General features: G+C 34.0%; 2 protein-coding genes across 4 annotated transcripts in view; both read right to left on the bottom strand.

The window, feature by feature from the left end:
- The window catches only part of LOC145328425 (uncharacterized), a 31,181-nt gene extending 27,927 nt beyond the window's left edge, over positions 1–3,254 (bottom strand). Inside the window, exons 1-2 of the mRNA XM_080172116.1 lie at positions 3,143–3,254; positions 1,331–1,410 (exon numbers count right to left, since the gene is read on the bottom strand). Of these exons, the coding sequence (XP_080028242.1) occupies positions 1,331–1,410; positions 3,143–3,181 (119 nt within the window). The 5' untranslated portion in view covers positions 3,182–3,254. The remainder of the gene's footprint in view (positions 1–1,330; positions 1,411–3,142) is intronic.
- A 1,902-nt stretch (positions 3,255–5,156) lies between these two features.
- The window catches only part of Rbbp5 (retinoblastoma binding protein 5), a 29,406-nt gene continuing 12,422 nt past the window's right edge, over positions 5,157–22,140 (bottom strand). Inside the window, exons 8-18 of one of the 3 annotated variants that reach the window (XM_080169534.1) lie at positions 15,674–15,751; positions 15,057–15,153; positions 13,996–14,142; positions 13,119–13,255; positions 12,440–12,511; positions 12,064–12,144; positions 11,261–11,319; positions 10,785–10,878; positions 9,559–9,817; positions 5,889–8,638; positions 5,157–5,708 (exon numbers count right to left, since the gene is read on the bottom strand). In XM_080169534.1, the coding sequence (XP_080025660.1) occupies positions 9,716–9,817; positions 10,785–10,878; positions 11,261–11,319; positions 12,064–12,144; positions 12,440–12,511; positions 13,119–13,255; positions 13,996–14,142; positions 15,057–15,153; positions 15,674–15,751 (867 nt within the window). In that variant the 3' untranslated portion in view covers positions 5,157–5,708; positions 5,889–8,638; positions 9,559–9,715. Of the gene's footprint in view, positions 5,709–5,888; positions 8,639–9,558; positions 9,818–10,784; positions 10,879–11,260; positions 11,320–12,063; positions 12,145–12,439; positions 12,512–13,118; positions 13,256–13,995; positions 14,143–15,056; positions 15,154–15,673; positions 15,752–22,140 lie in introns of those variants that run through there. The other 2 variants (XM_080169545.1, XM_080169523.1) reach the window with 2 other exon arrangements.

Here is a 22,140-nt window from a genome sequence, read left to right as displayed (position 1 = left end):
AAGGAACTCTTGAGGATTCAAAAAGGGAAAAATTATTAAAAATTAAAATTCTTCCCGACATCTATTAATTAATAGTTATTTATCGCATCGTATTATAGACAGCTTTCCGTGGATAATAAAATGAAAACTGGTAGGTATTAGTTTTATGATTTTTATTTAAATATTCGTGAAAAATTGTTTGTAATGTGATGATATACATAAATTTTCAGCATGGCGGAGATTCAGTTCTAATACAGCGGACAATACTGGAAAAGACCTATTACACTGAAAATAAATATTAGGCCTATTCTATTCCATCAAAATGTATATGCTGTGCCCTTGTAAGATATTTCCGAGTATGGCTTTGAAACCGATTTATATCCGGTGGATAAGAACCGGCTCTCAACCATACTGAAAAATCACAAATATAGCATCAAATTACAATTTTACTATGACAATATTCTACGAATATTAAAATAAAAAATAATACCAATTGCGGACCCTTGGATCTAACAAAGCTGGTTTTAATGCTATTAATTTTCATCTCAATATCCACGGAAAACTGTCTATAATACGATTCGACATGTAACTATAATCCCTTCTTAAAAATGTAGGTAAATGTAAACTAAGTTCTAACAAAATTGTGTACATATTGTATAAAAGATATATTTTACTTGAGTATGTTTGCTTTGTACGGGTAACGGTTTTAAACATTTTCAATTATAGTTTGTATTTTTTAGTATAACAGCCAAAGGGACATCATGAAAAAACCTTATCTAGTTTACATCTTCAATACTATTTGGCTGATATACTTACTAGTCTTTATTTCAAAATATCCCTTTTTCCATGAAAATCTATACTACCTTCGATTTGAACGAGGTTTAAATCTTAAAGATGTTAAACAAAACCTTAAGCTGCAACAAATATGTTCTTTTATTCTAATATATAAAGTAGTAAGCTTTTTTTGTCTGTAGCGAAGGATCTCGCTAACCGAAACTACTTTACAGCGAAGCTACTTATAGGTCTCGGGATGGTTTTAGGGTATTCTATTTCTATAAAAAGTCTGGGTAGGTATGGTTTAAGGCTATTTTTCTGCCCTTCCACATTCCTTGGAATATATATATATAGCCCCTAGATGCTAGGGGCACAGCCGCTAGTTCAAATATAAGTTACGTTAATGAATTGTTTTTATTATAGATTTTTCAATTTATCAACAAACAAACTAATAACATTACCTATAAAGTGTATTATACTTATAAAAGTACCCATTCTTTATATAAAATAAAGAAAATATAGTTTCTAACATATAGTTTTCAATTTATGCAGAGTAATCCTAAAGTTTAAATCTTACCGTAATGTTAACGAGGCCAGGCCAGGATCATAGCTTGGAGTTGGAACTGATAAACTATGAAAACTATAAGAAACTGGAACCTAAAAAAAACATTCATAACGTATCATGGAAAAAAGATTCATGTCCTAACGGGTGCAGACATTCAAACCCATCAGAAGAATGTCTAGAAATTATTTTACAGTATAGCTTTGAAACCAATTAATATCCACTGGATAAGAACCGGTTCTAAGCCATACTGAAAAATCATGTATTGCATCTTATTACAGACAATTTTCCCCGAACATTGAAATAAAAATCATCAGTTTTGTTTAACCACGCCTTCAGCACCTCGAGGCTAATAAAAATAGTTTTTAAACTTTTTTCATTTAATATCCGCGAAAAGCTGTCTTTAATACAATGCGATAAATAACTTATATTACTTTTGCTCAAATCAAATTATCAAATGAAAAATACCTATTATAAACCAAATTAAATAATTCACATGCTCTACATATGTAAGTTGTTATGCAAACAATGATTTCTCTTTAATTATAAATTAATTAGTATTGCATGATTAATATATAATTAAAGATAGAAAAAAGAAAGGTTGACCTTTTAGTCCACATTTTAAATGGTTTACTATTAAATTAAGTCTACGTAAATAGATAAAAAAAACAGCGTTGTGGAGCCGAAGCCGCCATAGTTTTCTGGAGCCGGAGCTGGAGCCGTTATTTTCGTTAAAAAACGGCTCCGACAAGAGATTTTTTATTAATTATAATTTTGTAACTCTGGTGTGTCGTGTGCAAATAACCCTTTAAGCTTTTCAAGTCCACTTTTATCAAAAAGGGATAGTTTCATGAAGTGCATTTAAAAAAAAAATAGTGAACTGTAAGTTTTTTCTATTTTAAATAACGTATTAGTGCATGATATAAAGTTATTGATTAAAATTAAAAGATTTGACCAGGGATTTTCCTTAAAAAAGTTTTTCATTTTTATTTTCAACTTCGTTACATGTTATATATGGCAAAAACTTTTTTGTCATAAATACAACTTTAGATAGCATTTACTAGTTAATAGAACTTCAAACTTTTTATACAACAAAATATACATAACAACAAAGAATGACCAATAAAATATTTAGTATAGTACTTAGAGTAGTGATCTTTTTATATGTCTTAGTAGAATATATTAGGCATTGGATAGATATAATTGTGATAAAAGAATTTTAATATTGACCTGACCGAACTTTTTTTATTTGACAATATCTAAAAAAGTTAGTGATTTGCAACATAAATTACATGAGAATGGTCTTTTATATATATATATATATATATATAACTTGTCCCAAGGGGAACCCCTGTTCAATTTTTTTATAACTCTTGTGAAATATGTGGAAAAAGATTCTCTCATATTGGTGTTTTAGCTATACATATTTGGAAAAAAATAGACCATTCTCATGTAATTTATGTGGCAAATCACATTAACTTTTTTAGATATTGTTAAATAAAAAAAGTTTGGTCTGGTCAATGTTAAAAATTCTTTAACATATAATCATATCTATCCAATGCCTAATATATTCTACTAAGACATATAAAAGTTCACTACTCTAAGTACCTTAACTCTTTAAATACACTTCGTATAACTATCCCTTTAACTTTTAAAACCTTCAAAAGTCAAAAATATAACATGGCAAAAAAAATATGTTGAGTTTTTCTTGATTTTAGGTCGGAGCCGAAGCCGTAGTTGGAGCCGGAGCCTTTGTTTTCACAGGCGGCTCCGCGGAGCCGGAGCTGCACCAAAATCAAACGGCTCTGCAACGCTGAAAAAACTAACCTTATTATTAACACAAGACAAAAAATCGAATCCAGCCATTTTATTAATTCACATGTCTAACTGACTTCTAATTTGTTTTAAGTTTTCTTTTTACATCTGAAAGTAGATACCTAATATTATTTTTTTTTTATTCAGAAATTCTTGAAACATCTTAAATATAAAAATTATGTTATAACCAAGAATATTAAAATATATTAATTCGAGCATAAAGGTTTAAAAAAATTTGTACTGAGTTCCTTATAAAGTACTAAAATGCAGGGATCTTAAGGAATAAGACAATGGCTGATAAATTGATGTACATCCCCAATGATGATACACAAAATTATCCCATCTATAGATTACAATTAGTAGTTGAAACGTTTTGACACTTATTTAACTAAATGAACAACCAATCAAAATTCAATTAAAGTCTCCAAGGTTGTTTAGCCAACGACCAAGGAAACGTTTTTATAAGACTTTGGGGACTATTGTAATAAACAGCCCAATGTCCCCTTCCTCCCTGGACGTTTGTGATCTGCTTTTCATGGAAGCCACTAGTACATTAAACTAAGGATATCACTTAAAATATTCTGATCTTCAGGGATCTTAAGAAATAAGACAATTAACGATGAATTGATGTATATACTCCACAATTAACCTTTCTAAATAATTAAATTATTTGTTGAAATGTTTGTACACTTATTGTTTAAACGAAACCGATAAGAAAGTACCCAGCCTTTTTTGGCCAATCAATGAGAAAATGTGTTTGTAAAATTTTGGGTACCGGTAATTTTGGGTCAAAAGTCTTCTCCGACCATGTTGATGTTTCAGTTTTAACCCAGAAAAAAAAATGAATAAAAATATGACTCATTCTTTATGAAGAATAAATATGAAATGTCAGGGAGGAAGGGGACATTGGACTTTAAATTATACTGGTACCCAAAGTTTTATACAACGATATCTCAAAAATCTGTTGGTACTTTTAATGAATTTAAATTGGTTGGTTACAAACTTTTAGTATCAAAATTTTAACCAATAATTTTAATCTACAAAAGGGTTAACTTTATTTTTCATCACTTGGGATGTACATCAATTTATCCTTCATTGTCCTATCCCTTTAGATCCCTAAAAAAAATATAGAAATATAACTGTGCTCGTGTTTCCTGATGCGTAATGGCTAATGTGAGTGTTATGTTAATGATTTTCTTATTATCATACACACTTCACATGTGGATAATGTCAGGGATCTCAAGGGATAAGACAATGGCCGATAAATTGATGTACATCCCCAATAATGTCAAACAAAATTAACCCTTTCTGTATAATATTACAATTGGTGGTTGAAACGTTTAGACACTCATATTTATTGACCAACAAATTATAATTTAATAAAAGTTCCCAAAGTTGTTGAGCAAACGAATAAGGAAAACGTTATTATAAAACTTTTGGGACCAGTGTAATAAACAGCTTAATATCCCCTCCCATCCTGGGATAAAATAAAGTGTTAAATAGAAATTTTTACAAACAAATTCAAATACAAATGGCACCTTTTACATTTTACGAGATTCAACTCACATACTTAAGCAGTTAAGCAATGATACCCCCCCCCCCCCCCCCATCTTATTTTCAAATAAATCGAAAATAAGGACGGAGGGGGTTACTTTTTTCATTACCTAACCCCTAAAGGTAACCTATTAGGTTAATCCTATTGGGCTACACAGTACCAAAAATAACGGTCCTACGACAAACGCAGGAGTCCCAAACGTCAGAGTTGACACTTAACCTAACCTAACCTATTTTATACCATCTTATAGGTTTTTTAAATGCCTAACCCCTGCTGAGGGCTTATTTGTTAATTCATATCTTAACCTAACCTAATCTGTATAGAAATACCTAATAAAATTAATATTTTAAAACTCCTTCGTTTGTCTACTCCGACGTTTGGGACTCCTGGGTTTGTCCTGGAACCAAAATAACCTTAAACTAAAATCTATCCTCCCCTTTATTTTTAACTTATTTAAAAAGTAAGGAGGGGGTTAGGAGGGTTCAGTACTAAATAAGATCCTTTCTGTAAAATTGGTATTTCAAGTATATTGAAATGAATGGAAATTCTCTCTAATGTTTTGCAATGAACATGTTATTTGTAACTTGTAATTTTATATTTTTACCTTAGTTTTATCTAAAATTCATCTTTTTATTATTTTTAATCTAAACAATATAACACCCAAATTTATATGAACCCTTACATGTATAAGTAACATGATCTCTGTGTGTCTGTCTGTACAGAAGGATTTCACTAACTAAATACTATCACACCATAGTTGTATGAACCCTTATATGTATAAGTAACATGATATCTGTGTGTCTGTCTGTACAGAAGGATTTCACTAACTAAATACTATCACACCTAAAGTTGTATGAACCCTTATATGTATAAGTAACAGGATGTCTGTGTGTCTGTACAGAAGGATTTCACTAACTAAATACTATAACACCCATAGTTGTTTGAACCCTTATATGTATAAGTAACATGATCTCTGTGTGTCTGTCTGTACAGAAGGATTTCACTAACTAAATACTATCACACCTAAAGTTGTTTGAACCCTTATATGTATAAGTAACATGATCTCTGTGTGTCTATCTGTACAGAAGGATTTCACTAACTAAATACTATCACACCTATAGTTGTATGAACCCTTATATGTATAAGTAACAGGATCTCTGTGTGTCTGTACAGAAGGATTTCACTAACTAAATACTATCACACCCATAGTTGTATGAACCCTTATATGTATAAGTAACAGGATCTCTGTGTGTCTATCTGTACCGAAGGATTTCACTAACTAAATACTATCACACCATAGTTGTATGAACCTTATATGTATAAGTAACAGGATCTCTGTGTGTCTATCTGTACAGAAGGATTTCCCTAACTAAATACTATCACACCCATAGTTGTATGAACCCTTATATGTATAAGTAACATGATCTCTGTGTGTCTGTCTGTACAGAAGGATTTCACTAACTAAATACTATCACACCCAAAGTTGTATGAACCCTTATATGTATAAGTAACATGATCTCTGTGTGTCTGTCTGTACAGAAGGATTTCACTAACTAAATACTATCACACCCAAAGTTGTATGAACCCTTATATGTATAAGTAACATGATCTCTGTGTGTCTGTCTGTACAGAAGGATTTCACTAACTAAATACTATCACACCCAAAGTTGTATGAACCCTTATATGTATAAGTAACATGATCTCTGTGTGTCTGTCTGTACAGAAGGATTTCACTAACTAAATACTATCACACCCATAGTTGTATGAACCCTTATATGTATAAGTAACATGATCTCTGTGTGTCTGTCTGTACAGAAGGATTTCACTAACTAAATACTATCACACCCATAGTTGTATGAACCCTTACATGTATAAGTAACATGATCTCTGTCTGTCTGTACAGAAGGATTTCACTAACTAAATACTATCACACCCATAGTTGTATGAACCCTTATATGTATAAGTAACATGATATCTGTGTGTCTGTCTGTACAGAAGGATTTCACTAACTAAATACTATCACACCCATAGTTGTATGAACCTTTATATGTATAAGTAACAGGATGTCTGTGTGTCTGTACAAAAGGATTTCACTAACTAAATACTATCACACCTATAGTTGTATGAACCCTTATATGTATAAGTAACATGATCTCTGTGTGTCTGTACAGAAGGATTTCACTAACTAAATACTATAACACCCATAGTTGTATGAACCCTTATATGTATAAGTAACATGATCTCTGTGTGTCTGTCTGTACAGAAGGATTTCACTAACTAAATACTATAACACCCATAGTTGTATGAACCCTTATATGTATAAGTAACAGGATGTCTGTGTGTCTGTCTGTACCGAAGGATTTCACTAACTAAATACTATCACACCTATAGTTGTATGAACCCTTATATGTATAAGTAACATGATCTCTGTGTGTCTGTACAGAAGGATTTCACTAACTAAATACTATAACACCCATAGTTGTATGAACCCTTATATGTATAAGTAACATGATCTCTGTGTGTCTGTACAGAAGGATTTCACTAACTAAATACTATCACACCCATAGTTGCATGAATGAAGATTAAAACAAATGCACATGTGTTGAGAGAAGGGTAAAAACTGAATCACATCCAATGCAAATTAAATTATCTGTGTCTCAATAGTTTTTGTGGCGGCTTAGACAACTTTTAGGCGACAGAATTCATGATTTTTAATTAATTTTAAAAATATTTGTATTGAATTAAGATATAAAATGAATATTTTTTTTGGTGCCTATAGAGTTGTGCTTTTAAAGGAAGGCTTCTTTGTACTTGGATATTTTAAGGCTTTTTTATACTTTTATTCTCCTGCTGAAAGGTTCCCAAATCCTAAAGTTTATTCAAAGATGTTTCCTTTGTAAGAAAAAAATCTCTGATAAAGTAGGACTGAGAAATCTGTGCTTTTAGGGGAGCTTGTAATATGTAAGATTTGTTTGGCGCCTGGAGAATATGCTACCTAATCTAATGAGTGCATCTTTGGAGTAATAATATAAAGAATTACGGTTTTAGTTGCTTAAGTTTGTAGCTGAACAAAAATGCAGTACTTCTCAGCTTGTCAGTTGCGCTAGGTGGCCCATCTCCTCCTCTTAGGGGGTGGCCCCTCCTTTTTATAGGTTGGCCCTTTATAAGGAGGACAAAAATTGAGTTTTACTTGGATTGCGCTTCATTAAGAGGACAAAAGTTGGGTCTCATTTGGGTTGCAAAAACCCAACTAATGCATGTATGCTAATGAACTGATTGAGTTCTTTATTTTAGGGAAAATTAACATAGGTCCTAGAATTTCATACAGTGTTAAAATAAATTACTAAAATACAAAGGTCCCTGAAAAAATGCACAAAACTTAAATTTATCAATTAGACAGAAAAGTGCATTTTTGACACACTTAACCCCATCTAGTTTTTATTGAAAATGAAGGCTAGACTAAAATAGCTAAGATTTATCTTCAAATATAATTAAGATCAAATAAGAAAACATTTGGGCGCAATCTTGTAACGTTCCATATCCTCTTCCTTCTATAGAATATATTTTTAGGTTAAAAAGTTTGGACACTTATAGTTCAGAACCAATCAATCAAAGTTCAATAGAAGTACAATAAAGTTTGAGCCAACAAATAAAACATCAGAACCTTCACATTTTATAATCAAAATTTGAGAAAAAAAAGTATGCGTTATTATAAAAAGATGGTGGTGTAGTACAAAACATATAATTTTTAATATTCTTGGTTAAATATTTAATAGTTATACAAATACATATTCACAGCGCTTTTACATTTACACAATTATACAAATGGTTTTATATGGTTTTTAAGAATCAATAAATAACATTAGAAAGTGACATTTTAGTAGTGTTATGTCTGTATTTAAGGTAGGGTCAACAAAAAAAATTAAATATGTTTGGACACTTAAAACATTGATCTATGAAGTAAATTAACCCTTAACGGTCGTGGGGGGGGGGGGGCGTTGAACGCCCCCCCATCCGGTTTTTTCTATCTCATTTTTTGTGTGTGAAAGATAAAGAGCCCAAACTGCGTGACTTTTTAAGTTTGGGTATGACACATAACTGAGAGTTGGAATTTTTTGAATATCTCCATCCTGGCGGGCACAGGATGCCAGCAAACCTGGCAGGGTCATCCAGGTAAAGAGCAAAAATATTTTTTGACTTAAACAAAGCATTTTATCTTACCAAAATACTAAAATATCCTCTAGTAGTACATCCTTATATAAAATACAGGTGTTCAAGTCAATTTCAGGTTCCAGGTATGATCCTGCAGGTCCTGATCCTCCAGGTCTCCAGAAATCTTTAAAAGGCTCCTGTGGCCTCAATTTTTGACTTAGAGACTTCAAATTTTAAACTTAAGCTTTTCTTACATGTCTACATAACGTATTAAAATTTCATAAAGATCCGCCGCCGTTTTCCCGCCGACCGCCGACTGCGGCGGCTGGCAGCTGCCAAGTACAGCTGCGGCCGCTGAAATTTATATTTTGACATTTCAAATATAAAATTTACATAAAGATAAACATTTTCTGCAAAAAAATTGTTCTTCTAGCTTCAAAAATAAGAAAATTACAGCCGTTTGAAATTTTTAAGTAAAAAAGGACCTAAAAACAAAGATTGTTAAATAAAAGGGTGAAGGAAGCGAAAATTGACTTTGACTTACTTAAGGTCGGAAATTCATCATAACACAGGTGACTTGTACAAAAAAATTTAGCCCTCTAGCTCTAATAGGAACTGAGATAATATGGGGGGGCGTTGAACGCCCCCCCCCCCCCCGACTGATTAAGGTGCGGCAAGGGGCCCGACTGTTAAGGGTTAAAAGAAAGGTTTATTGAATAACTTCAAAGCACACTCCCCCAAAAGACATAATAACAATTACACTGAAAAGTTCTCTATAAAAATTATGTTTAAATGTTACATGTAAATATAAATACAAAAATGATTCTAACTAAAAATAATCACAATACAAGATGATAATAATGCACTAATAATAATGTTTACTTTCCCTTTGATTTTCCCTTGTCCTTGTTGGGTGGCCGCCCCTGCGGTTTCTTGGCATTCTTGTCTTTGGATCCGTTCTTGGCCAACATGGGATGCACCTAAACAAATATTGTTGTAGAGAAGCTACTCTATATGTTTGTCTGTCTGTCTGTTATTTACCCGTCTGCAATTATGCTTATAAATAAGCTAGAAAATCCGTAAAAGTAGTGTGAGTAAAGCGAATTATCTAGCTTAACCGATATGGTTCTCCTTTGCAATTAAGCTTACTATAGGTCTAGGAAAGGTTTATAACCATTTTTTTGGGAAGGGCTCGTTCGAACTTGTACAAGAAATGTGATAGCATATTGCGAAAGCGTTGATAAGAGAAGACGGTTGGACATACAAACAGACATTCCATTCACTACTTAAACAATTTCCTATAATCTAATCAAATTTTTCTTGGTTTCATAATTTCATTTCTACCTAATAATTTTTATCGTTTTTGTTTATAAATACCCATTTGCCTTTCAACATTTAAAAAGGAAAAATATCAGAACAAAAGATGAATAAAAACTTTTATCGGATAAACATGAATCATACAAACATCAATGTCTGAGAAATATACAGAATTATAACTTCTTTTTTGACATGAAAGAAAAAACTAGGGCAAAAGTTTTTTTAGAATAAATATTGTACATTTCCAATTTACATTTTTTTTAACAATCAATTTTCATTCTCTAGACTTGCATTGAAAGTGACGATACACTTAAATATAAGAACGTTTACTGAAATATGAGATACTAGTGACTAGGCCCCAAAAGGCCTCTAGGGACTCTCGAGTTTGGGGAGGGGGAAGGGGGGGTGTTAGAGGCGACCCCCATCCCATAACTTACAATTTTAGTTTTATCAAGACAAAAAAAAAATTTCGGGGGTTGGTAGGGTGGTGGACCTGGTACCAAAAATAGTTTTTTAAAAATCTTTCCAGGACCTTTAATATTAATCTATAGGTATCCTATATATCGGAAGGACAATTAGTATTACTATTTATATTAAATAAGATCCCAAAAACTGCTTAGAAAGACATACCTCATCTGTGGGAGCATTTTCCAGGTTGATATCTGTAGTTTTGGTTCTCTTCTTTTTGGGTGATGAATTTTCTTTATGTTGCGATGATGAACTCCTGGTAGTCACGGATTAATAAATATGTAAGGAGGGGGGGGGGGGGGAGTCTGTACACTTAAAGGAAATGAAATTCAGTAACAAATTTTGCCCTGGATTTTTGGGCTTGTTTTTATAGTTATCAACCTAATTCTTTTTGTAAGCTCTCTTATATCATGATTGGATGTTCATTCTAGGGGCTAGTTCCCAAAACTTTTGATGGGGTAATTTTGTTTATTCTCATTTAGAATGTACATTAACTTAAAACTGAATATTGCTGGTATATACTTTAAATGCAATTTCTTTTCACAAAAGTTAGACTTTTGGAACTGCAACTTATTAGAGACTTTAAAAATCCTTGTTGCTTCTTAATTCTCCCTAATAACATATTTATTAATTCATGCCTTTTATTAGATTCTTCAGATTCCTGGGCAGGTACATACCCCTCCTCTGGCTCTTCAACCTAAAGTAGTAGTCGTAGTTGTAGCGTTATAAATCCAATATTTTTTCAATGGTGAAGATTGGGCAACAATTTTGTTAAAGCATGAATAACCCTATTATAATTTTCTATACTTTCAAATTTACTGTTTATTTTCTGTCAGTCTGTCAATTAGTTTAGCTACATGTCTTTCCTAAACTGTATGGCTAGTCCTTTGTCATTCTGTCTGTATAAATATATATCATTCTCTGTATGCTTTACATCATTACTACATATCTATCTATCTATTTACCTACCTCAGGAGCTATAGGTAGATAAACTAGAGCAGACTTGTCATCAGATTCTTCATCACTACTACATATCTATCTATCTATCTATCCATCAATCTATCTATCTATCTATCCATCAATCTATCTATCTATCTCACTATCTATCTTACTATCTATCTGACTACCTCAGGAGCTATAGGCAGATAAACTAGAGCAGACTTGTCATCAGATTCTTCATCACTACTACATATCTATCTATCTATCTACATATCTATCTATCTATCTACCTCAGGAGCTATAGGTAGATAAACTAAAGCAGACTTGTCATCAGATTCTTCATCACTACTACATATCTATCTATCTACATATCTATCTATCTATCTACCTCAGGAGCTATAGGTAGATAAACTAGAGCAGACTTGTCATCAGATTCTTCATCATTACTACATATCTATCTATCTATCTATCTGTCTATCTACATATCTATATATCTACCTACCTCAGGAGCTATAGGTAGATAAACTAGAGCAGACTTGTCATCAGATTCTTCATCACTACTACATAAAGCTGGAATTGGCACCTGCAACAATTTAAATCTCAATAAAAGTCCAATATTTTCCTTTGTCTACCTATGCTTTAGCTTAAGATTACATTCATTTTTGATTTTAGATTGAGTAAACCCTTAGAATTTTCTTAAGAAAGTGTTAATCTAATAAGGGTAAGGAATATAGACAATGCAGAAGACAGTATGTTGCTAATCAAACATCATGGAGTGCAGCTGCTACAAAACAAAGCATATAATACCTTCACATTTAGTTCAAAAGTTTGGGAAACAATAAAATAGGTACTAAAATTATTGATGAAAAATAATTTACCTTTGTTGAAACATCAACTTCAAAATCAATATCTAGTTGTTCCTCGTCTTCTTTTACACTTCTATCTTCATCCTAAATGGCAAATCAATTTGGTTGGCTGAATAAATGAATAACTTAAGTATGGATGTATAATCCCAGGAAATCTACCTGGTCTAAGTAGTTGAGACCCTTTTCGTCTGCTAGCAAATTACTTTCTGTTTTTTTTGTAGGGACTCTACTGTGTTTATATTCTCGACGCTATTGGCTGATTTTATACCCAATACAAAATTAGGACAGAGATACATAAAGCTCATATCCCCCTCTATTCTTTCCCTTGCTTGGCTGTTGAACTTTTAACGAAAATGTTGCTAATAAGTTTATTTATTCTGACTTCAAGATGCTACTATACTTTAAAACTTCAAAGATAGATTATCCTATTATATAAAGTATCAAGGTAATTTTGTCGTTAGCTTATGATTTCAAAAACTACTGAACCGATTGAGTTCTCCCCTTAAAGGTAGCTTCACCTGGGATCTTTGATGGTTTTAACTTTTATATTTTGATATTCAATTCATTGAATGGATTTAGGCTGTTTTTCATCCCTTTTATAACACCATAAAATACAGATCCCCTAGATGCTACGGTATACGGTGGGAAGGCTAGGTCTAATAGTCGCATTGAGTTTAAGAAATAATTTTACCTCAATGTCAAATTCCGACTCTCTTTCTGCATATTCAACATTTTCGTCCAGCTCTTTGAAATCTGGCGCGAAAGCTGACCAATTTTCTACTTGTTGCTGGGCCCAAACACTGATTACCCCACTTGATATACTTGCAACTAAACATAAAAGATATTAAGGTATTGCTGGGCCCAAACACTGATTACTCTACTTGATATACTTGCAGCTAAACATAAAGGATATTAAGGTATTGCTGGGCTCAAACACTGATTACCCCACTTGATATACTTGCAACTAAACATAAAATATATTAAGGTATTGCTGGGCTCAAACACTGATTACCCCACTTGATATACTTGCAACTAAACATAAAATATATTAAGGTATTGCTGGGCCCAAACACTGATTACCCCACTTGATATACTTGCAACTAAACATAAAATATATTAAGGTATTGCTGGGCTCAAACACTGATTACCCCACTTGATATACTTGCAACTAAACATAAAGGACAGTAAGGTATTGCTGGGCCCAAACACTGATTAAACTACTTGATATACTTGCAACTAAACATGGAAGGATATTAAGGTATTGCTGGGCCCAAACACTGATTACCCCACTTGATATACTTGCAACTAAAAATCAAGGATATTAAGGTATTGCTGGGCCCAAACACTGATTACCCCACTTGATATACTTGCAACTAAACATAAAGGATATTAAGGTATTGCTGGGCCCAAATCTGACCATTTGTTTACTTATTGCTGGGCCCAAAAGTAAAACAGAAAGTAACCTGTTTTTCATACATTACACAAAAAACTCTATATCAAAAAGCATGAAATTTGCCTTACTCTATGACACCCCTCCCCCTCTCCAAACTTACAATCAATTTGCTTACCTATAGGTCTAACAGGATGCCAGACAACATCTAGTAGCATCTCCCCCTTGGTTCCATGTAGAATTTTGACCAAGTTGCCCACGGATTTTTCCCAAATATAGAGGGCATGCTGCCGGGCGGAACCTGCACACACATATTCACCATCTCCTACAATCAAAGATTAAAGCATTAGGTTTTATAGAAGGAGTGAATACTGGTCGGGTACCCATAGTTTATTAACTCGTTGGCTCAAAAACTTTGGGTACTTCTATAGAATTTTGTTTGGTTGGTTCCATCATTGGGTAATGAGATTTTCATCAATTTATCGTCCATTGTCTTGTACCTTAAGGTACCTTCTTGAATATTTATAATTTAGGTGTTATTTTTAACATTGATCTTCAGGTATAAGACTATGGAAAATAAATTAATGTATACCTCTAATTATGATAAACAACATTACCCCTTATGTGCATTAAAGTTATTGGTTGAAAAGTTTAGACAGTTAAATGCTGATTTGTACGACCGAATCAACAATTAATAATAAAAGTCCTCTAAGAATATAAGCCAAACAAATTAGAAAACGTGATTATAAAACTTTGGGGACCAGAATAATTAACAGTCCAATGTCCCTTGCCTCCCTGGTTTTTAAGCAATATCAATAAACTAAGTCTTAAAGAAATTGCCACATTATCTTTCACTAGCGGCTACGCCCCTAGAGGCCTCTAGTGGCATTTAAATGTTTTTTTTTCATTTCAAATATCTACTTTGAGAAATAATTTGTCTATGGTCAATCAGCTGTTAAATTCATGTCTTTACGCAGCGTCAAAACGCTAGCGACACTTTGCGGCGAGAATATTTCAATATTTTTCGATTTTATTGTGATTTCTCTTGGGAGGGTGGTGGTACCCTCCCCCAAAATAGTTATAAACCTTCCCGGGACCTATGAGAAGCTACCCTGTTAAGGCGAACCCGATCGGTTCAACGGTTAGCGAGATCCTTCGGTACAGACACACAACCATCCTGTTACTTTAGTATTAGGATTGCTGAGCTAGCTAAGGACATTAAATCAACTAATAAAGCACCTGAGAAGCAACATTTTTTCCACATAGTTTTGTTGACTAAATCTTGAAGTTTTTGCAGAGGCTCTGGATCTTTCCCAGGCGACAATCCTATCACATCCTGAACAAAAAGAAACCAATAGAAGCAAGCTTTATAAAGGTATTAAATGAAGACTAATAACAAGCGGCCGTAAAATCAAGGTTTAAGAAATTAAGACATCCTATTACTTTCATTTAAGGTTATTAATTAGGTATTAACAAAAAAAGAAAAACAATAATTACCTAAACTTTAAGATGATTACTTAACTATTATACAAGTTATTAGCTTATGCTATATTTATCTTATTTATTTCATTTTTGGAACAATGATTTCTAAGACTACAAGGTTCAATATTAGAACTATCACTATTATCAAGTCCTACATATGTAAGTAAGTCCTTAAACAGTATCCTATATCTAAGCAATTTTGCAACTTTTTTTAAATAGACTTACAAACACCTAGATATTCTTCTTATTAATTTCTGACACTCTAAGAGTGTTCATGTACGTTTGTCCTACCGTCTCATTTTAGAGCTTCGCTTTTATGGATATTGTCATCCTTTTTTAAAATGATAATGACGTTAGACAAAAAAAAGACTAACCTTTAAATTATAAACTCTGATAACTCTGTCTGATGTATTAACTAAAAAGCTTTCTGTTCGTCGGGCAAACTCAATTCCCTAAAAAAATATTTGTTAAAAAATCATAACAATGATGACATATCATATACCTAGCAATACCTTTTGGGTATAGTTCTTTTCGTGACAACGCCTCTTAGGGGCGTTTCGTCGTATTTTCATTTCACAGTTGCTTTTGATAGGTTATTATAGGTTATGTTAGGTTAGGTGATTGCCCCGCAGGGTTAGAGCCACACACAGGGGCTAGAAATAGGGGGAAAGCTACTGTGAAAATACGACGAAACGCCTCTTAAGAGGCGTTGCCACGAAAGGGACTATGCCCACTTTTTTTATATTGAAATAAAAAGCCAAAAATGAAATGACAAAAGTTAAATATTAAGACCTTAAAATTCTTTCTCATAAACTTCTCAAAATAGACTTTAAAATGGAGTTAGATTAATTTATCATGCTCTTATACCTACATACTGTATCCCTGTTCTAAAATGCATTTCTGAATAAGGAAGTTAAATGGAGAAGTACAATTCAATTTTCCCATAAATCCCCCAAAACTTTTCTTGTTAGATGCCATTTTTAAATAACTTTTTTTTGTTGTTGAAATATGAACAAGGGCCGATTGGTCCAAATTCAATAATAAAACATTTACATTATAGACAGACGGACAAAGTTAGTTATAAACTAATAAAATTCTAAATTGTCAGAGAAATCACCACAAAAAAAATCAGCCAAGAAATTCTTGTTTTACAAACGGTCTTTGACTTAAACAAACTGGTTGGTCCAAACCAGCTGTACCCAAACTTTTCAACTGTATCGGAAGTATAATAGTGTGATGCGTTTGTGAACTCGAACCTTTATCCTTTTGTTTTCCTTATCATTAATGTCAGTTTGGAAAGCGCTGAGATTCAAATTGAAAGTTCATAATTGGACGCGGCAATCAAAACAATGCTTGCGCATGGACCATAAACAAAGCGAGCGTGGCCATCTTTAATCTTTCTTTCAAAATGTGCGGATTATCTGCGTGATAAAAAACCATGTATAGTCAGAATTGTGGTGTTGTCCGTACTGAAAAATACCTTTGAGTGCTTCCCGGCTTTACAGGAACAAAAACTTCGGTAAGAATTCTTTCTTTAAGCATTTTTAATGGAATGGAGTGATTTTTTAAGACGGCAAATTAATCTTTCATTTTTACTTAAATTAGACCAAGTAATTAATTTATTTTTGTATCAGAATATTTTAATCGTAGTCTATAATGGTTTTGTTTATGAATTTCAAACTCGTATTTAATTTTGATTAATTTTAAGCAAAAAGTAACCCTAGCATTTTTATATATTTTAAAATGTAATTTCGAAGTCACGCAACCTCTCATAATGGATATTTACTTTATTAAAAAAGACGATTGTTCCAAATAAGAAAAACATTTATTCTCTTTTACAAGATTTATTTTATCATGTATTTAACATTTTAATATTTGATTATTAATTTTGTTATTTTCTATTTCAGCATGACCGTTTTCATACAATAAATTGTATTAGTAACTATGCTGGTTTTGTCTCTTGTGGGAAGTAGCAGGTTTCGTACGTCTGTACGTAAAGATCTGGTAAACGGCCAGCCAAATGCCATTGTACCGAAACAATGAAATGGTAAGAAGTCCAGTCAGCCAGTCAAAGCCAGTGACAGTTACCGTATGTGTTGAATGTGAATAAAATTCTACACGTGACTATAGTTGTAATCAGTGCTAAGAAAAGTGAAAATGCCACCTAAAAAGAATAGGTATGCACTATTGTCGGACAGATTGCCTAGGGCAGTTGAAGTGATAACCGAAGAGTTAGACAGAGTGATGCAGGTAGTTTCGGATTCCGCAGACATCAATGTTAATCTCACCAAGGAATGCATCCTTGTTCATGATGCGAACTTAAATCTTGAACGTACCATGAACGGTCTTCAACAGCTGGACGTGTTAATCCAGGATGATGATAACTTAAAAGATTTTTATAGTGACATTATCACGGCGCAAAAGAACTATAGCGAGTTAAAACTTACATTAAGTGCCATAGATGAGCTAAGAGCGATAAACAATGAGGTCTTAGTCCTTGGTGATTAGATTAGATTAGATTAGATATTTATTTTATGACACACATAACAAATAATAATAATGACAGTATTATAATACAGGTATTAAATATTCATATACAAACAATAAAATTGAATATGAATAAAAATTAAGGACAGATCAATCAGATAGTAATTATGTACAGTGTCAAAGGACTAAACAATCTCGTGAGAGGTAATATTGGATAGCCTTTGAAATAGATAATATACAAGTTTAAAGAAAAAAGATTAGGAATATGAAACAACAGAAATTTACTAAAATGGTTAAATTTCATTCCAGTGTGAAAATGAGGGAGTGAGGAAGGGTGTATGTGAGAAGACTAGAACATTAGATATTAGATTTAGAAAAATAAAATTGATTATAGATGAAGTATGGAGTTAAAGCTATTACTTAATTTAAATTTCTCAAAAGACATGAGCGGCATAAAATTCTATTACATGTGGTTACAATTCTATTTAGTAGGCACTTTTTAAGCTTGCTTATAAATTGCTTTTTAGTCAAACTATTTCTTATATTGTCAATATCATTAAAATTATTCCATAGAGTTGGTAAGGAACAGTAAGGTAGTCTTTCAACTAGAGAAATACGAGAAGCAGGTATAGTCAGATTATCATCATTTCTAAGGTTATAATTGGCAACTAAATCACCCCTACGGGGCCACATGTTGTTAAAAGACCTAGGCAATAGATCGTTTTTATATTCATACATAAGCTTAAGTTTAAAAAAGATACACAAAGAGTCAAAAGGTAGAATTTGAAGTTTTTTAAAGATCGGACCAGAGTGACTATAATATGTTGCTTGTTTTATGCACCTTACAGCCATTTTTTGCTTTATTTTGATGCCATTAAGAATTGAAGGGGATGCACAGGAATATATATGAATTCCATAAACCAAGTGGCAGTGAAAAATAGAAAAATACAAAGATTTCATAGCACTTTCTGTTAAAAGGCTTTGACATTTCCTTAAGCAAAATAGAGATTTAGATAGTTTTTTGTTCAATTCTTTTATATGAAACTTAAAATTTAGGGCTGGATCTAGGTAAATGCCCAAAAACTTGATTGCAGGGATTTCACTTTCATGGTTTACAAAGTCAATTTTATGTTTCAGTAATGGATTTGGATTCAGTGTATTGGGATCATTTTCATCAAAGTAAAGGTTAATTTCATTCCAAGGTATAAGGGATGGGGAAAATATTGTAAATTTGGTTTTGTTGGGATGTAAACACATCTGATTGGCTCTGAACCATTGAGAAATACTTTGAAGTTCAGTGTTAACAAACGAAATAAGATCATTAAGGTTTTTTCCCGAGGCTAAGATTGTTGTGTCATCACAAAAAAGGAGAAGTTTAAGTAATGTTGACTTTGGAAGATCATTAAAAAATATCAAGAACAAGATTGGTCCTAAAATGCTACCTTGAGGCACACCACTATCTACTTCTAATGGTTCAGAGTCAAATAGCCCAAGCCTTACAAATTGAGTTCGATTGGAAAGATAGGACTCAAACCAACTAAGCATATTACCATGAATACCAAATTAACGAAGTTTCATTAAAAGTGTCTGTTTAGGCACGCAATCAAATGCTTTTCTAATGTCACAAAATATGCCAATTGTGTATTCTTTTTTATTCATAGCTTTACTCACATGATTTAGTAAATGTATCATAGGATGAAAAGTAGAATTTTTAGCTTGAAAGCCAAACTGAAGTTCATTTATCAAATTATTTTCAGACAAATAATCTTGCAAGTGGTTAGCAATGTATTTTTCTAATATTTTAGAAAAGATTAAAAGAAGTGAAATTGGCCTATAGTCATTTAAATTAAAAGGATCACCGCCTTTTTTAAATACAGCAGTTATTTTTGCCATTTTAAATTGTTCTGGTACATTTCCAGATTCTAAAGATTGATTAAAAATAAAACACAATGGATCTAGAATTGGTGTAATAATTTGTTTTAACAAGAAGGAGGATACTCCAAAATAATCAACAGACTTTTTACTTTCAAAATTATTGACAATTTCAATAATGTTAGCTGGTGTAATACGTGGAATGTTAAATAAAAATTCAGATTCTTCCAGATAACTATCAGGTGGCCTGTCAGTAGGATTGATAGTTTGCCTATCTTGCAGCTCACAAAAACAGTTTGCAACAACGTTGTATGCAAATAGTGAAAGTTATTAAAGGTAATTATATACCTTTACCAACTAAAATTATCAGTGATATGACTAAACTGATGGAGACGCTGGCAAAGGCTAAACAAGAGCCTGTTACGCCAGTCTCGGGTGCCTCGGTAGATCCTATGCTGCCGTCATTTGGCGCCCAATCGTTTGCTGCCAGTCCGATGTTTTCGTCTCATGGGTACATGCCACGCCTAGACGAAAAACTCCTTCCCAGCTTTGATGGGCAAGAATCTTCTTATGCGCAATTTAAGGAGAATTTCCAGAAGCTTACTACTGGATATGAGCCCAGCTACCTGCAGATGGTGTTAAGTTGTGAACGAGTAATGAAGGATAAACCGTTGAGGCTGCAGTTGCAACAGATTGCCACGCATGCAGCGCAATGGACATATTTGGACCAACTGTTCAAATCCAGAACCAGACAGATGTTGTGTATATTCAACAGCTGGGACAAGAAAGGTAAATTGTCCGAGAGCGGCCAGATTGTTAGCGCTCTTGCCGAGTTCTCAGGTGCCATCAACCAGCTCGAGCAGATGACCAAGGCTGATGGTAAGGACGCAGTTTCTACAAGCCAATGGCTCACAGTTTTATTGTTGGAGATGTTATCTAAGAAACTGCCAAAAGAGTTTCAGGATAAGCTCGACCTTGCACTCGGGAGCATGGACGTTCCCAACGTGCCTAAGCTGTTGGATATACTAGAACAGCAGCATGGCGCATTATTGATGCGCAGCAGCCACGGCTTGGACACGCCGTCCAAGAAGAAAGGTAATCCTGCTGCAGCTGCGGCCGCCGTAGGCAAACCTGGTACACCTAACAAGTTCAAGAAGAAGCAGTCCTGTCCGTCAGACGGCTGCAGTGGAGATCATTTTTTGTTTAAATGTTCGAAGTTTACAACCATGTCTGTTCCAGAACGGAAAGATTTTGTGATGAAAATCGGCGGGTGCCTCTTATGTCTTAATAAGGGGCACCGCGCCTCAGAGTGTCCGCGTGCTGAGAAGCTTGGAGGCTGCAGGATCAACAATTGTGGACAGAAACACAACTCCCTCCTCCATGAGTCCGTCGCCCAGGTTTCAGCTGTGTATGAAGCGCTATTTTTGGGTGAGAATAATTACATGTTGATGCTCCAGAAGTTGGACGCCCTGGATGTCTACAAGAGGAAGGTGCCTGTGTCTGGGATGTGGGACACAGGTGCCAACCTCACCATGGTTACACAGTCTATTGCCAAGAAGTTGCAGTTGCCCTCTACTGGACGTGTAGCTACCATTTCAATGGCTGATGGCAAAGTTCAGTCATGCCCAACAGTTAAACTCTGCCTGGTTGACCGTAACAAGAACAAGCATGTTATGGAAGCAGCTGTTGTGCACACAATTGGACATACAGATGGGCTGCGCAGCATGGACCCAGTCGCCGCAGCTGCTCTGTTTGATATGAGGCCACAAGATTTTTCATTGGTCAATGGACCACTTGATATTCTCCTAGGGCATGTCACGCCCACGACGTTCCCAGCAGCGGATAAACTCATCGGCGAGTCAAGATTATACCGCAGCATTTTTGGCACAGGTTTCCTTGTTGTTTCAGCCGATGGAAAGCCTGTTAGCAAGCCAGTTGTTTGTAAAGTTACCAAGTTGGAAGTTGCAGCTATGGACTTCCTATCGTCGGAGGCGTTAGGCGTGCAGCCGCCGCGGCTGTGCAGTGGATGCACGGGCTGCAGGCATTGCCTGGCATTTGCGTCAGGCAAGTCAGCCGTTGATCAGCGAAAACAGGATCTGATAAAAGAAGGTTTAACATTGGATCTTGTGAAGAAAGAGTGGACGGCAGCTTATCCATATCGGCTGCCAACACATACGCTGCCGAACAATTCGCGGCAGGCGTATAACATTGCGCTTCGTGATCGCCGGCGCATGATAAAAAACGGCGAATATGACGTGTTCGTGAAGGTGTTCAAGGAGGCGGTGTCCCGTGGGGTGTACGTCAAAGCCACGCCACAAGACTTAGCATTTGAAGGTCCAGTTTATTTTAATTCATTAGTGACGGCCTTCAAGGATAGTATTTCTACCCCCTTGAGAATCTGCGCAAATTCTAGCTTGACCTGCAATGGAACAAGTTTAAACCATATTATGATGGACGGCCCACCACCTACCTACACTTTGTT

Source organism: Acartia tonsa, chromosome 1 (genome assembly GCF_053477335.1).
Source record: "Acartia tonsa isolate MP-2025a chromosome 1, ASM5347733v1, whole genome shotgun sequence".
Classification (NCBI taxonomy): domain Eukaryota; kingdom Metazoa; phylum Arthropoda; class Copepoda; order Calanoida; family Acartiidae; genus Acartia; species Acartia tonsa.
Note: the sequence above shows the minus strand (reverse complement) of the source record. Positions and strands in the feature narration are given on the sequence as shown.